This window comes from Branchiostoma lanceolatum, chromosome 4, assembly GCF_035083965.1.
Source record: "Branchiostoma lanceolatum isolate klBraLanc5 chromosome 4, klBraLanc5.hap2, whole genome shotgun sequence".
Lineage (NCBI taxonomy): Eukaryota > Metazoa > Chordata > Leptocardii > Amphioxiformes > Branchiostomatidae > Branchiostoma > Branchiostoma lanceolatum.
In genome coordinates, this window is record NC_089725.1 from 30,350,313 (window position 1) to 30,364,522 (window position 14,210).

The window sequence follows — 14,210 nt, forward strand, 5'->3', positions numbered from 1 at the left end:
TGTGCACTTTTGTGCTCCCAAAATTGAAGCTGCTCGCCTTATTTATGACTTTGTGCACTGGTACACCAAAATAGTTATGTAGGGTAACATGTAAAGGTCCATATATTATTATATTTTTGTACACTAGCATACAACATATTCTTGACATTCAAGTGTCATAAAAATGATAAAATCTTTGTTACATCACTTGTTTAAATTAAAATTTTGAAGTTTGCCATAGAATATTTCGCTCCGATTCTGAATACCGTAGAGAAACTTTTAAGTTGTGGCAGTGCACCTAAACTTTCTTCTGTGCACCTAAAGTTTCTTCTGTGCACCTAAATATTTAGAGTAGATGTCCCTCATCCCTAAAGTTTCCATCCCTCCATGTCTGTGGGAGACACAACTGCTTCACCAGAAGCTGTGAACTTGTGGCTGACCTTGGACCTCTCAGCTTTGTTCCCAGATTCCTCCTTGCAGGTTTTGTTATGGGGATGCACTGACTCAAATACCCAGCTGCGATTTGTGGACAAATATTTGAGACAGCAGAAAAAATATAAACAACTTGCAGTTTGGTAAGATAAAGAGATAAACTTGCAATTGGCAAGATAAAGAGTTACTGGCTCTGCATATTACTGAAAACAGAAATGAGTACTGTAATTTTTTTTATTTTCACAGAGACTTGATTTCGCAGTCGAAGGAAAAATAGTTTTTTGCAGTGTTTTATATTTTTATATTTTTATAATACTTGAAGTGTCATTAATTTGTAGTGGAGAGGTCACTGCAAAAACTGTGAAAACAAAACTATTGAACATTTTAATGTTTGAAGTGTTTCGAGCCCTGGATCTGATGTCTGCTGGTAAGAGCCAAGGTCAGGGTTAGAAAAGGGTTCATGTTTGGATTCCTGTCATTGCCAGACCTCTGGTGTTTCCATAACATCTGGTAACAGGCATTTGTAGAGTTGTTGATAGCTTCCTTTGGAATAAGGAATGCAAAATTAAGACGAGTTTGTAACATTTTTGCAGTGGTCTTCATTAAATCAAATACAACCTGTGTTTTTTTGGGGGGGAGGTATAAGATTTTTAACAGAGCCATATCAACTAACCATCATAGGTTTTAAAGAAGTTGATTTATGAGTTACATAGAGGACAGTAGTACAGGATATGTGAATGCTACCGCCATTTGGAAAGACTTCTTGTGAAAGTCTATTGGTGTGACCTTCCTGCCTTGTCAAAAAAATTAGAAGTGTGGACTGAGCAGGGTGCGAAATACCTGGTTGCACGTTGCACAGTGCAACAAGATTTCGGTTGGTGCAAGTTAATTCCAAACCCAGGTAGCGCAGTGTGCAACCTTATATTTTGAGCCAAAGATTTCAATCAGAGCCCCGGAAGCTCACAAAAACACAGTGTCACTCTCATAAAATTCGGTAAATCTTCAATTGAAATAAAGAAATCAGCACTTCTTCGTTTTAAACCATCCAAAACCCTTCATAGATCGTGGAATTTGAGCTGAAAAAGACGAAAACATACTGCCCTCAGCTAAACAAGATGTTGTTAGGTCAATGGGAACACAATACTATCTAATGAAGAAATCGGTGAATGTTGCTGGAGCAACCTGAAATTTGGATGTGCAACCTAGCATTTGCCCTTGGTTGCAACATGGGCAACCTGGCTCAAAAAAGTATTTCGCACCCTGACTGAGACATGGGTCATGGCTGTTAATGTTAATGTAATTATGACTCAGGGCCATGTGAGTCCCCACCCACAACACTGGCAGTTTGTAGCGGTCTCCATGGCAACATGGTTTGTAGGAATTCTTTCATTATACTAGAGGTCACTGCTGTAACAACCATGACCTTGCTATATTGAAAAGGATAGATAGTAGACACAGCAGTTGCAATCAATGTATTTAGTATATATGTAAGTTGTTAGTCGCAGATGCAGAAAACTGTGGATGATGATGTTAGTTCATATTCAGTGTTCTCGCCAGGCCTTTTGAGCATAGCGGGCCGCTACGCTGTGGGCCGACACCCCGACGCTGTAAATCACCCGCTATGCTGTTTTTTACCCAGCGTAGCGGCGAAAAAAGACAAAAATACCGTAGTAAAAATGCAAAGGCACGCGCCTCCAGCTATCAGCTCCAAGGGAGGTGCCAATTACTAAATTATCACCCCGCCCTACCGCTCCGATCTTGTCTCGCCGCCCCTCCCACCCGGGAAAAGCCCTTTAGCGGCTCGTGTGCCGCTGGCAGCATCGCGCGAAAACGTAAACAATAGCCGAGTAGGTCTCCATGTGCACAATCTGCGGGGCGGTTCCCGACTATCAGAACAGCCGTAAATGTATCAGATTCCCGGGGAATCTCCTTATTTGGAAGTTAACAGTCCGCGGTTGACCAACACAGAAGCTGTTCTTTGTAAAAGATTCCTTTCTCTGTTAGCGCGGGGATAGAATTAATTCTTAACTGTATTTCTGACAAATTTCTAGAGCAAGGTTACGTCATTTTCCCATCCATAACAGCGAATTAATGCACAGAAAATTCATTTTTAAAAAGAGAGGAAGATAAAGTTTCAACTTATTTAGAAGCTTCGCCATGATTGGACGATTCGGCTACTGCAAATTTGTGGCACCGCCCACAAACCGCCGACTTTCCTTTTAGCAGACTTTCTGCCGCCGACGTCGCCATGGTCGCGACTGTCATCAAAGGCTGCCGACTGTCAATCAGCGGCAAGTTTGTGGGAAAACGCGCGAGTTGGATCTCCGTGTGCCAGTCAACAGCGAACCTCTGACGATTTTTATTAGACGGAAGTTCCACGTTATCTGTAAGACGCAGAACAGCGGTTTCGGCTTCCTGGAACGGGCCGGCGGCTTATGTACTTGGGGGAGAGGGCCTCGAGGGGTGACGCGATTTCTTAGACGGGCCAAGGTCCTCTAAATGCCGCGGCAAGGGACTTTCGCCGCCGACCGCCGAGGGAAGATCGCCTCGGCGGCGATTTTTCTGGAAACATGCCGGCGTTGAAGCGTACTATACCAGGAATATCGCTTCCTATTTCGCACCGAAGAAAACTTCTGACAGCGACGATTGTTGCGCTTCGACTTAGGACAGCCGGAAAACTGGTATCGACTATTGATATTGTTGAGTAGCTAAATAAACTATTGATATTGTTGTTTCTGAGTTTCAAGCTGTCTTTCACCAGAAATATTTTATGTCAAGGTCCTGTGGAGAAGTTGATTGACTGCCACGATTGTCATAAATATGACCCTCAAAACTGAAAAAAAAGCCTTCTCAATACCCTAAAATGCAAGAGCTTCCGGGGGGCTTCGCCCCCCTGGGTCCCCCCCACCGGGGCTCTGCCCCTGGACCCCGTCGGGGGCTTAAGGCAGCCCCCGAACCCCTGCCCCGATGCTGTGAAAAAAACCTGGCGAGAACACTGATATTGATTAGAAAGTAGATATACCGAGTAACCAAGATAAAGATTTCTATTTGTACAAATGCACAGGTTGTTCACATTTTTACATGCAACCTAGAAAATGGTTCTGCAAATTATAGGTTGTAGAGAGTTAAAATCATCTTTATTGTACTGGAACAGACAACGAATACAAGATGAATATTTAAAAACACCTAGGACAGCCCCTTGTCTGGGTTAGGACACCCAGTAGGCGCAAGGTAAAAAGTAAGTCGTGTGCGTTGGACTGTTCAGACACCGAAACTGCATAAAAAGAATCTCTATACATATATGATTGATACTGTCAAACTACATAGAAACATATTGCACTGGTTCACTATTGCACTGTTTCATCGTACGTTACTATACTATTATTAACATGAGAACAATCCCGTGGGTTTTTCCCATCCAACGTTCCTAGCACAGTATATGGCATATGAGGCACAGATTGCACATTTTCCCAGCCTGCTTTTCAGGTGACGTACTTCCCTGTCCTTGTGGCTAACAACACACAGTGACTTTAGCTTCGAGGTGTTCACGCCACTTACCCACCCCCTACTACCGATTTCAATTGTGACAAGTGTAGCTTTGTAGCTGCTATGGATGTGAATTTCATTCAACAAATCCTCATATTTTGCCCTTTTTCTGTCCTCTGCATTACGGGCATTATCTTCGAAAGGAATAGTAAGTTCTACAAGAGTTAGCTTTTGTTGGACCGGGTCTTGTATACAAATGTCTGGAATAAGCGACGTGGGTAGAATGTTTTAACGTCCAAGAAACCCTTACAGCACAACATCTGATCATATGGCCACTATAAGTACTGTATAAAGGAAACTGGGACTTGCTCCAGAACCCCTGACATTACCCCAAGTTTAGTAAGCATTATCTGGCAGCTGTGGGTTGAAGTGACATCTGGCTGTTAACCTTATATGAGATCCACACTAAATACATTGTAAAGTCTGAACCTCCCCAAGGCCCCAATACAGCTTTATACTGTTTCCTTCTTTAATTAACTGTTTGGCTCTGATGCCCATTGCCGTGTCAGAAACATAGAATTTCGATTCTGTCTACGGTACTGAACGCGGTTGTAATTTATTCACTAGAAAACAGTCCTTGCGACAGGTCCTTCTTTTCATGCCAGTGATTATATTTTTCCCAATCTGATCATTTGTGTTGTATCAGTTTTTCAGCTGTTGTCATATATTACATATTTTTGTGCTTCTTGGATTTTAAGAAATGATGCTGAACTTGTAGATTAATAAGAAAACAAACTCTGACTCTGAGGGAAAAGTTTGAACCATGGCACAGAAAGGTTCAGAAATTGACTCAGGTTTTTCTGTCAGCCTTCTGTTTTCATATGTGGTCCTCTATATCTTGCTATATTTTCACCTTGAAGTGTCTAAGAAGCCAGGAAATAAATTGGTATGCCCTAATGATGTGCTAAACTGGCGCCAAAGGCCCAATTTATACACAGCATTTCTAGATATCTGGACTGCAGATATCTGCCAGGCGACATGATGTCGGGATGCATTTATACACACGACAGGAAGTACTGCAGGACACCCGTGGAGTTGGAATGCAGTAGTGATACATCGTGATAAATTTGTGTTTCAAGCTAGAAGTCTGCTTCCAAAAGTGCTTTCAATGACATCTGTCAACTTGTTAGAATCCCAAATATATGTTTGATGGCCTGATTTTACCGATTATTACTGTAAGAAATTGTTTCCTCTGGATTCGCCTGTAAGGCACTGTAAAATTACTTAATACTCCATGGGAAGTTTTTATAAATTCCCTTACTAGTATAGATGATGGTACAGTTGCCATAGCTAACATCAAAATGGGTAACTTGATGTCCACAAGTCTGCTAATTAGCCTGAAACCTGTCCTTCAGATATCTGGGACCCGACACATTTTGTTTATACTTGGGCTGAAGCTGTCGGGGACTCCCGCTGAGTTGTCGGGCGAACGCTTCAGAGTGGTCGGCTGAAATTTTCCCGACATCTAAAAAAAACCTCATTAAGACCATAAAATTCCTGTTTAGACACAGAAAAAAGCTGTCGCCTGGCAGATATCTACAGTCCAGATATCTAGAAAAGCTGTGTGTAAGTTGGGCCATAGTCATGAGTCTGTTGTAATGCCTCCAATTACAGCCTAGTTATGTGTGTAATGCTCGTGTGGGATTACCAGTAATGCTCTAGTTCCTTTCCAAACATACGTCTCTTTATAGATTTTGCAATATACCTGCACTAAAGATCAGATTCATGGCAGTAGTAAACGTAAACGAGCAACCAGATACCACGGCTTTGGGACTGTACAGTTGAATCAAAGGGCTTGTTTGCTGCAAGGTTATGTTTTAATCATGGCTCAGTAAATGTACTGTACTATATTCTTTTATTATCGCTTGGACTTACTTTGGCGTTAGGAGGCCTAGGGGAAAGGAGGTTTTTGCTGTGTTTCAAGTTCACGATTGATGCAATTGTGTAGTACACATACCAAATGTATATTCAGGGTGTCAAAATTTCATGGTAAGAGGTCTCCGCAACAGCCGTGAAAATAAAACCATCGCAAACATTTTAAAGAGTTACAGTATTGTACATATTAGTATACAATTGTATTGTAGATGGTGGAAAAAGTCTTGCCTCTTTACATACTGGTTATAACATGATACAAAGACAGTTACTTCTGGTAAATAAGCAGCCCAGGGACATGGGCCTGTATGTGGAGCATTACTAAAATGTGAACTGAACTGGGGGGGTGTTTGGTGTATTAATTTCTATACTAGAGAGATCCATCAAAAACCAAGCGGCAAGTAGTCAAAAGCCTGGGCCTCTGTCAAAAGCTGGGCCTCTGTCAAAAGCTGGGCCTCTGTCAGAGATGAATTCGGGGTGTCAAGTTCTCAGCATGTAAAGGGATTTGTTTTCAGTCAGACAATGTTGTTTTGTATGGCCTTGTGAGTTGTCATTGGTCTGTAACTAGAAAGGTAGCTCACTGTGTGGTAACATGCTGTGTAAAGGGGGGCTAATGTCTGTGATTATGGTGAACAGGCTTGAAATACCACCAGCCTGTACAGGTTAGTGCAGGGAATTGAAATTGTAGTTGTGCAGGTATTTCTGATTTTCTGATGTCTACTCTTTCACCTAACCTGCATACTGGGTACAGGTCGGCCCTAGATTTCTGAACATCGCCTCACTTTTTTTTATGAGAATAGGAAAAAGTATCTGGAGGGTACCCGGGGGGTTTTCAGGATAGTGTTGCTTTGCTGTAATGCAACTGCTACCTAGTCCAAACTCTGTCAATGTCAAGTTGCCACGAAAATTAGAAGAAATGGCGGGAGACAAATGTTATAAGGAATTATAAGACCTTTTCTTATCCTTCTCTTGTTTATTTTTTCACAGAAGATGTTTGGAAAGAAGAAGAAGCGGCCGGAGATCTCGGCCCCCTCCAACTTCGAGCACCGCGTCCACACCGGGTTCGACCGCGACCACGGCGAGTACGTCGGGCTGCCTGCGCAGTGGGCCAGCGTCATCGGATCCCCAAAAGAGCCGACGCAACCGAGCGCCATTCGGCCGCGCCCGCTCATCGACCCATCATGCATCACTCCGGTAGACCTCAGTACGCTGAAAGTATGTACAGGGTGGTTTGTATTTTTACCGTTTGTTTTGTGTACGTTCCATTTCGAAACAGTACATCTAAACTACAAAAGTGATACATTAAAACTTGGAAAATGTGTGATATCAGAAATAGTAAAATCCGATCCAACTATCACAATCTACGTGCATCACTGAATGGTAAGTATTGCGATACGTATAACCTTAAGTATTTTGTTACGAGACAATATTGTGTTAGTAATTATCGCTTCTAGCTTGTCATAGGGGTGTTTTCTTATTCAATGTTCTGCCAACTCATAGATGCACAGGGGAACAACCCTTCCTTTCACTACAAAGACAGTAAAATGGATTTAGCAGCCTCACTGCAAATGTTTCATCATGTTGAAAGACATGACACAAACCATGCCCAATTCTCTACAGTAGTTTACCGTATACTCCAGATAAGTTGGTTTATAAGATCCTTAGAAGATCCTAGAGGGGGGAGTTTATAGTCTTTAGTTAATCCTTCCTTCCACAGCCAAAACTGGTTGTTTATTTTCACTGCTGCCTTATTCCCTGTTTAGAATCCCCCCAGACACACATTAGGGGCCTATGTATCAAAAACAGTAGCCTGGATGCCAGACTGTTTCCCAGGCCTACACAGGCCAGCTCCCCAGCTCTAGGACCAACTTGCCCCCAAGGAAATTTTACCACAGCCTCTAACTTGAGGTAAAATTTCCTTGGGGGCATGTTGGCCCTAGAGTTGAGAAGCTGGCCTATGTAGGTCCTGGAGTCAAGGACCTGGCCTGTGTAGGTCCTAAAGCCAATAGGAGCTGGCCTGTGTCAGTAGGCCCTGGAAAGAGTCTGGCATCCAGGCTACAGTAGTGGGTAGCGGTGACTCACCAGAAGTTATCAGTGCCAGTGGCAGTAATGCACAGAAGTGCGGGTCTGTTTAGCACAGATAAGGGGCTCAAAGGACCTCTAGCTGCAGATGATAGCTTTATGGCAGGCTGGTATGAACAAGCATGGAGCAGGGGCAGGAAGAAGATCCAATCAAGTTGTTTTCTCTTTCATATTCAAGACTCTAAAATGTAGAGTAAGGTGGTGCCGTAGATCTCAGGAGGGTGAAATTCAGCCAGAAAGAAGCAAATTTTTATGAATCTAAGCTAACCAAAATTACCTTAGTTTGAAGATTAACAAGGCGGTACTGGGATCATAACAAGGTGTTGCAAAACCCTGCTACTCCCTGGTTCGATACATTGTAGCTGTTTTTGTCGTTGATGAAAATGCATGTGGACAGAGCAGATATTCCTAGCAGATGCGGTGCATGCCCAGGATACTTTCTGTCCGATGGGACTGGGGTAAATGTCCTAACCAGAGACAGGCCATGTACAGTACTACACGGCCTTCTTAGGCTGCCAGGTTTTCGGTAACCACCCCGTTTACTAGCCTAGAATCCAGCCTTTTGCCAGGGCCTACGCAAACCTATACTTTGGCACCAGGACCAACAAAGAAATTTAACAAAATTAACCAGCCCAGCTGAGATCAAAGTGATAGTTGTGATGCCTTTAAAGTTTTGTTTGCTCAGCAACTTTGCACTGTTATGTTGTTTTATGACTGCTTGCTACATGACTTTTGTTCCTTCGTTGTTGCTTGTATATTTTGTTTGTGAGACTTGTATAGTTGCACAAGATAAAGCAAAGCGGGAGCAGCTTAACTGGGAGTACAATATTCTAATCTGTTTCTATGCATTTTGTTTGCTATCTTTTATGTTGTTTTTATGACAGCTTGCTGCATGTTTCCGAATTGTGTGACCATGCCACAGACAGTTGTATGCAGAACTAGCAAGGCTAAGTAAGAGATATGATCCAGAAGTAAGACGCCCCAATGAGACGACAGCTCTTTATAAGTTGATTTCTGTGCCTTTTGATGTTTATTTCCCTTGCCAGCCTTTTGTTGTTTATTTATTGTGCACCCTGCTACATACAGATAGATGTGCATGTATGCGGAACTAGCAAGGCTAAGGAAGACAACTTAAACCTCCCCAATGAGATGAAATTTATAGTTTTTATAAATTTATTTCCGTGCCTTTTGTTTGCCTGGCTGTCCTTTTGTTGTTTTGCTACATGCTCCATTATTCTGCACCCCGCCACAGACAGTTGTACGCGGGAGCAAAGCGGACTTGTACGCGGAACCGGACGGCGGACAGGCTTGGAAGGTTGGTTGGCAAACTGAAGACGCTGTGCCTGTCTCGCTACTTCTCGATTCTTCAAGGCGTCTTGTCCTCCGATACAGATCAATGGCTGCAGGATTCAAACAGTTCTAGGATTCTAGATCAAAGTTGAACACAAAAAATTGGACTTATCCAAATTTTTGACTTCAGTCTTTGTAAATGTTTCTATGATTTAACGGTTACCTCATACTGTAAATTCATTTACAGTGGTAGAAATACTTTTTTTCGGTGTTCTGCAATATTGCAGAATGTCAAAATTTTTTTCTGCAATTTGAAAATATTTTCTGCAATACTCATGCCTCCATACTACAACCTTCTCAACTTAATAATGCCTACTTATTTACATTATTTCTAGCTTTACAACATTGCTGTTACGTTATTTTTTTTATTCTCTCACTCTATCTTTGATTATCACTAGCAAAGTTTTAAAGAGGAATAACATACATGTGTGTGAAAAATATTCAAATTGATAGCGAAAATTGCAACACCAAAAGCATATTTATTCAATATCAATCAAATCAAATATATTTTGATTATTTCAGTATCTGTATTAAAATTAAAAACAAATTCAACAGTCTGCCTGATAAGGAGGACAAGGGCATTATATCCTTGCAAGAAATACGTGTTCTGATTCGTATCATAATTAAAATAAGATCGCACGACTTGTGACGCATAGAAAAAGAAGACAAAAACCGAGAAAAAAATGTAAAATTCAATATAAAACTCCTTTACGCAAACCTTGGCCTCTGTGTAGTTTTTTTTGTATAAATCTGAAATATCGGTTTCAAACATCGGACTCCGGCTTCGGACATTCGGGGAGACTCCAGAGACGGCCCGGCGATGTTAGTTTTTCACGGTGGGTGCCCCCCTCCCCACTGTCTTGGCACAGGAGAAAATGTTCCGCCTTTTAAACACAAGGCAGTGCTCAATGTCTATCCGAGTAGTTCTCAACCTAATCACTGCCATCTGGGCTTCAAGGACCACAAGCTAATGTAGTGGCCATCGTTTTGTTCCTTCTGTCATCGCACCCATGCCCCGAGTTAGGGCTCTGAAGAAATGGCATGCTTGCGACATACTCTAGAAACATCCAGGAATTGTTTTACCGACCTTGAGATCGTGACCGCGGAGATTAGCGAGGGTTGACGGAAATGCAAGAATTTGACATTTTCTCACATGATTTGTCACCAAAGTTATCACGGAAAGTGTCGAAACCCCCCGAAAAAACTGACCTCAAGTAGCACCAGGCAGTCGGAACGCACCGAAACGCTGCCATCTTGCGCGGCGCTTTGGGTTTCAGTTTATATTTACAGCGCCGTTAGTTTGCTTACTAGCTGAATTGAGAGCCATTGAATCCTGAGTCTGATTTTTTTCTTCTGCAAAATTGCAGATTGTTTAATTTTTCTTCTGCAATCTTTAAAATCTTTCTGCATTTTGCAGATTGCAGATGGGTATTTCGAACGCTGATTTACTTTCGCAGTGGTTTTATTGCGCGGTAAGAGGGAAAAGGGAGCTTTTTGTGGTGTTATGAATTCTGTAATACAGTAGAAACACATAGTTGTGGTGTCATTAATTTACAGTGGAGAGATCAGTGCAAAAACCATGAAAATTAAACCACTGGAAGTTTCAAAATTGACAGTATTTGAACTTCTATTAATATGGAGACCATACTGGTCACAGGTACATTTTGGAAAGGAGAATTTTTCGGTCTGCAAAGATACCCAACTTTTGGCAGGCAGACTTTTTTTTCCATTCGACTGACATTCTATTTTGTCAGCAAAGTTGGATTATTTCAACGATCAAACTACTGTACACAAAACTTTTCAGACTGTTGGATGTTGACATTGTAGTCAACGCTCAAATCAGGATGAACTCCTTCATTAGAGCAAACTGAAAAACTGAAACGAGCTAAAGTAAAACTTGAGCATAAACCACTTGGAAGTTAAGAAATGTGAGTCCTGATGTTGTGAACTGTATCGGAAGGCAGGCGCCCTGAGAACCGAGAAGTAGCGGGACAGCTGACAGGAGTAACCGCCAGAGGACGCTTCCAAAGGTGTACATACCGGTCTCACCCACACTAACAACAAACCGCCCACCCCCCACTGCACTGTAGACCTAACTCAACAGCAGTGCTCTGTACAAGGCTCAAGTCCTCAGCACCAAGCTTCATTGTATGAGGCAACGAGTGGCTGTGTTTGATTCTTAAAACTTTTGTCGGATTTCCTTCTAATTGTGGTGAGGGAAAGAGAAGGGAGGAGAAGTGTTGTGCAGAGCATTGTTATGACGACCACATTGCCATGGTAACCATTGCCACAGCAACCAAATTGCCATGGTAACTGTTGCTGTGGCAACCAAATTGCTATGGCAACGACAAGTCATGTCAGTCACTAGCGCTTTAACACAGTCATGTGTTTTTGTGTCTTGTTTTCATCGCAGATGATTGTGCGAGGGACCAGTAAAATGGACACGACCGACCTGGCGCACACGAGTCCCAACGGCTACGACTACCAGCAGCACCCGAACATCCGCAGCCTGCAGGGCGGCGGCATCAGCGTGGCACGTTCCAACTCGCTGCGCAAGGACAGCCCGCCGCCGCGCCGCGTGCCCAGGGACCAGCGCGACCGGGACATGCTACACGACGGGTTACCACCCGGGCTGCAAGATCCGGTACGGGAAGCCCCGCCACGTGGGTACGGTGGACCGGACTACACAAACGGGAGGGCGCCGCCGCAGAATGGGCGCAGCCTTCAGGACGTGCGTGGCGGACAGCCGACGTATACGCGAGACGGCGGCCGCGGGGACTATGCTTACAGCAACAGAGACACTTACCACGGGGACCTGGGGGGCAGGGAGAACTACAGTAGGGACTATCACACGTACGCCCCCGGCAGGGAGTGGGACAAACCCGACAGCAGGACGGCCTCCAGGCAGCAGCAACGCCCGCAGGAGCCCAGAACACCCACCAAGGTCCCGCCGCCCGTCGCACCAAAACCAAGGTCAGGCCAAGCAAGAAAGCTGTTACCTTTTTTCTCAGTATGGGGAAATGAAGAAATGAAACCAAAGGCTTACCTGCCTTTGTGGGTAGCTGTATTTTGCCTCTATTCAAGTGTTTTTAGCAGTTCACTTTGGGTTTTTTTTTTAAATGGCACAGTTTGTAAAAAATTTATGTTTGCTTGCGTGTATGTGTGTTTAACCTTATGAAAAGACAGGATTCCCTACCTTAGGTCAATGCTGGAAAATTTTGATTCATAACATTTTGATACAAGTAGTACCATGTAGCACGATTTCTTATCAACGGGAGAAAAATACATCCTTAACTTTTATTCTTATTCTACATAATTGTACTAATGAAATCAATCAAAGTTTTGACTTTCATTTATGAGTGGCTTTGGGCCACTTTATTTATACTACTTGCCCAATCTTCAATTACGGCAGAACGTGACATATTGAGCTCAACTTTAATTTCTGTTTCCACCCCACAGTTTACGGTCGTCCACCTTGCCGCGGGACCCGGGGCCGGTGGTGCCCCCCTCTACTACCGGTGCCAAGCCTAGTCCCACCCACGTGCAGAAGATCACCCTCTCACTACCGGGACACAAACAAGCAAACAGACCACAGCAGCCTCACAACCAAAACTACAGGGTAAGGGGATGATGCATTTTTCATTACCAGTAAACCACATGTAGCATAGCACACCAGTTTTGTACAGAAGGTACGAATTGTATAACTTAAGACCAGACTGTAAGGTTTGATCTACTCGTATCAGGATGGACCCCTGCTCCTTTCAATAAGTGTGTTTGGGTCTTTCACGTGCTCGAGATGTGGCTCTCCTCAAATACAGGGCCTCCGCCTTTACTTCCCATCCAGAAGGACATCCCTAACCAAAGCTAGGTACTCATTTTCACTTTAAGACAGGAATGAGCCAGAGAGAGAGAGAGAGATGTCTACATGTATATATAGAGAGGGAGACAGAGAGAGAGTTGTCTATTCAGCCCCAAGGCTACATGTACATTTTCATGTTTCCATTTGACCGTATCCCTCCCCTCCCTACCTGCAGGACTATCAGAACAGCCCGAGCGTCCCGCCGCCTTCCGTGCCCAACGCCATCCCTCCTGCCGCCCCACAAAGTGCCACCACCCCCACCATGCCCAAACCCCCGCCCTCGGCCCAGACGCCCGACCAGCGAGAGTCGCACGAGAAGTTCCGGGCGGCGCTCCAGACTGTGGTCAGCCCGGGAGACCCGCGCAACACCCTGGAGAACTTCGTGAAGATTGGCGAGGGGTCGACGGGGATCGTCTGCATCGCGACGGAGCGGGGAACGGGACGGCAGGTCGCTGTGAAGAAGATGGACCTGAGAAAACAGCAGAGGAGAGAACTGCTCTATAATGAGGTACAGATGAGAGAATAGTCAAATTTAGATTCTTCCTTAATCGGAAATAGATTTTGAAAAAGCCTATGAAACTACCTTTACCTACTGTTAAAAGTGCACTTGCTATTCCAGATGTGGACCATGCGAGATTACCACCATAACAACATTGTAGTGTTGTAGGAGTATAAATACTATAGTTAGCATCAGTTCATTTTTGATTTAAGCTTGTGTAAGGAATGGGAAGATAGAGAAGCCAGTGTTAGATCCTACTAAAAGTGGTCTTGCTATTCCATTGTCAATGATGCGAGACTATCACCATAGCAATGTCTTGATGATTTAGGAGTATAATGTAGCTGGCATGGATCCCTCATTAATGCTTGGGACAGAAGTGCAAACGTAGAGTAGTCAGTGTTAGGACCCTACTGAAAGTGCTCTTGCTGTTCCAGGTGTCGATCATGCGAGACTATCACCATAACAACATCGTGGAGATGTACGACAGCTTCCTGGTGGAGGATGAACTCTGGGTCATCATGGAGTTCCTGGAGGGCGGGTCGCTCACGGACATCGTCACACACACAAAGTAAGCAACAGTCTTATGATACA

General features: G+C 43.8%; 1 protein-coding gene across 6 annotated transcripts in view; it reads left to right on the top strand.

Moving 5' to 3' along the window:
• Nucleotides 1-14,210, top strand: part of LOC136433974 (serine/threonine-protein kinase PAK 4-like) — a 35,515-nt gene that overhangs the window by 13,311 nt on the left and 7,994 nt on the right. For 5 of the 6 annotated variants that reach the window (XM_066426608.1, XM_066426607.1, XM_066426606.1 and 2 more), the window contains exons 2-7: nt 6,817-7,044; nt 9,164-9,226; nt 11,675-12,234; nt 12,721-12,880; nt 13,296-13,628; nt 14,054-14,187. In XM_066426608.1, the coding sequence (XP_066282705.1) occupies nt 6,820-7,044; nt 9,164-9,226; nt 11,675-12,234; nt 12,721-12,880; nt 13,296-13,628; nt 14,054-14,187 (1,475 nt within the window). In that variant the 5' untranslated portion in view covers nt 6,817-6,819. The remainder of the gene's footprint in view (nt 1-6,816; nt 7,045-9,163; nt 9,227-11,674; nt 12,235-12,720; nt 12,881-13,295; nt 13,629-14,053; nt 14,188-14,210) is intronic. The other variant, XM_066426609.1, reaches the window with a different exon arrangement.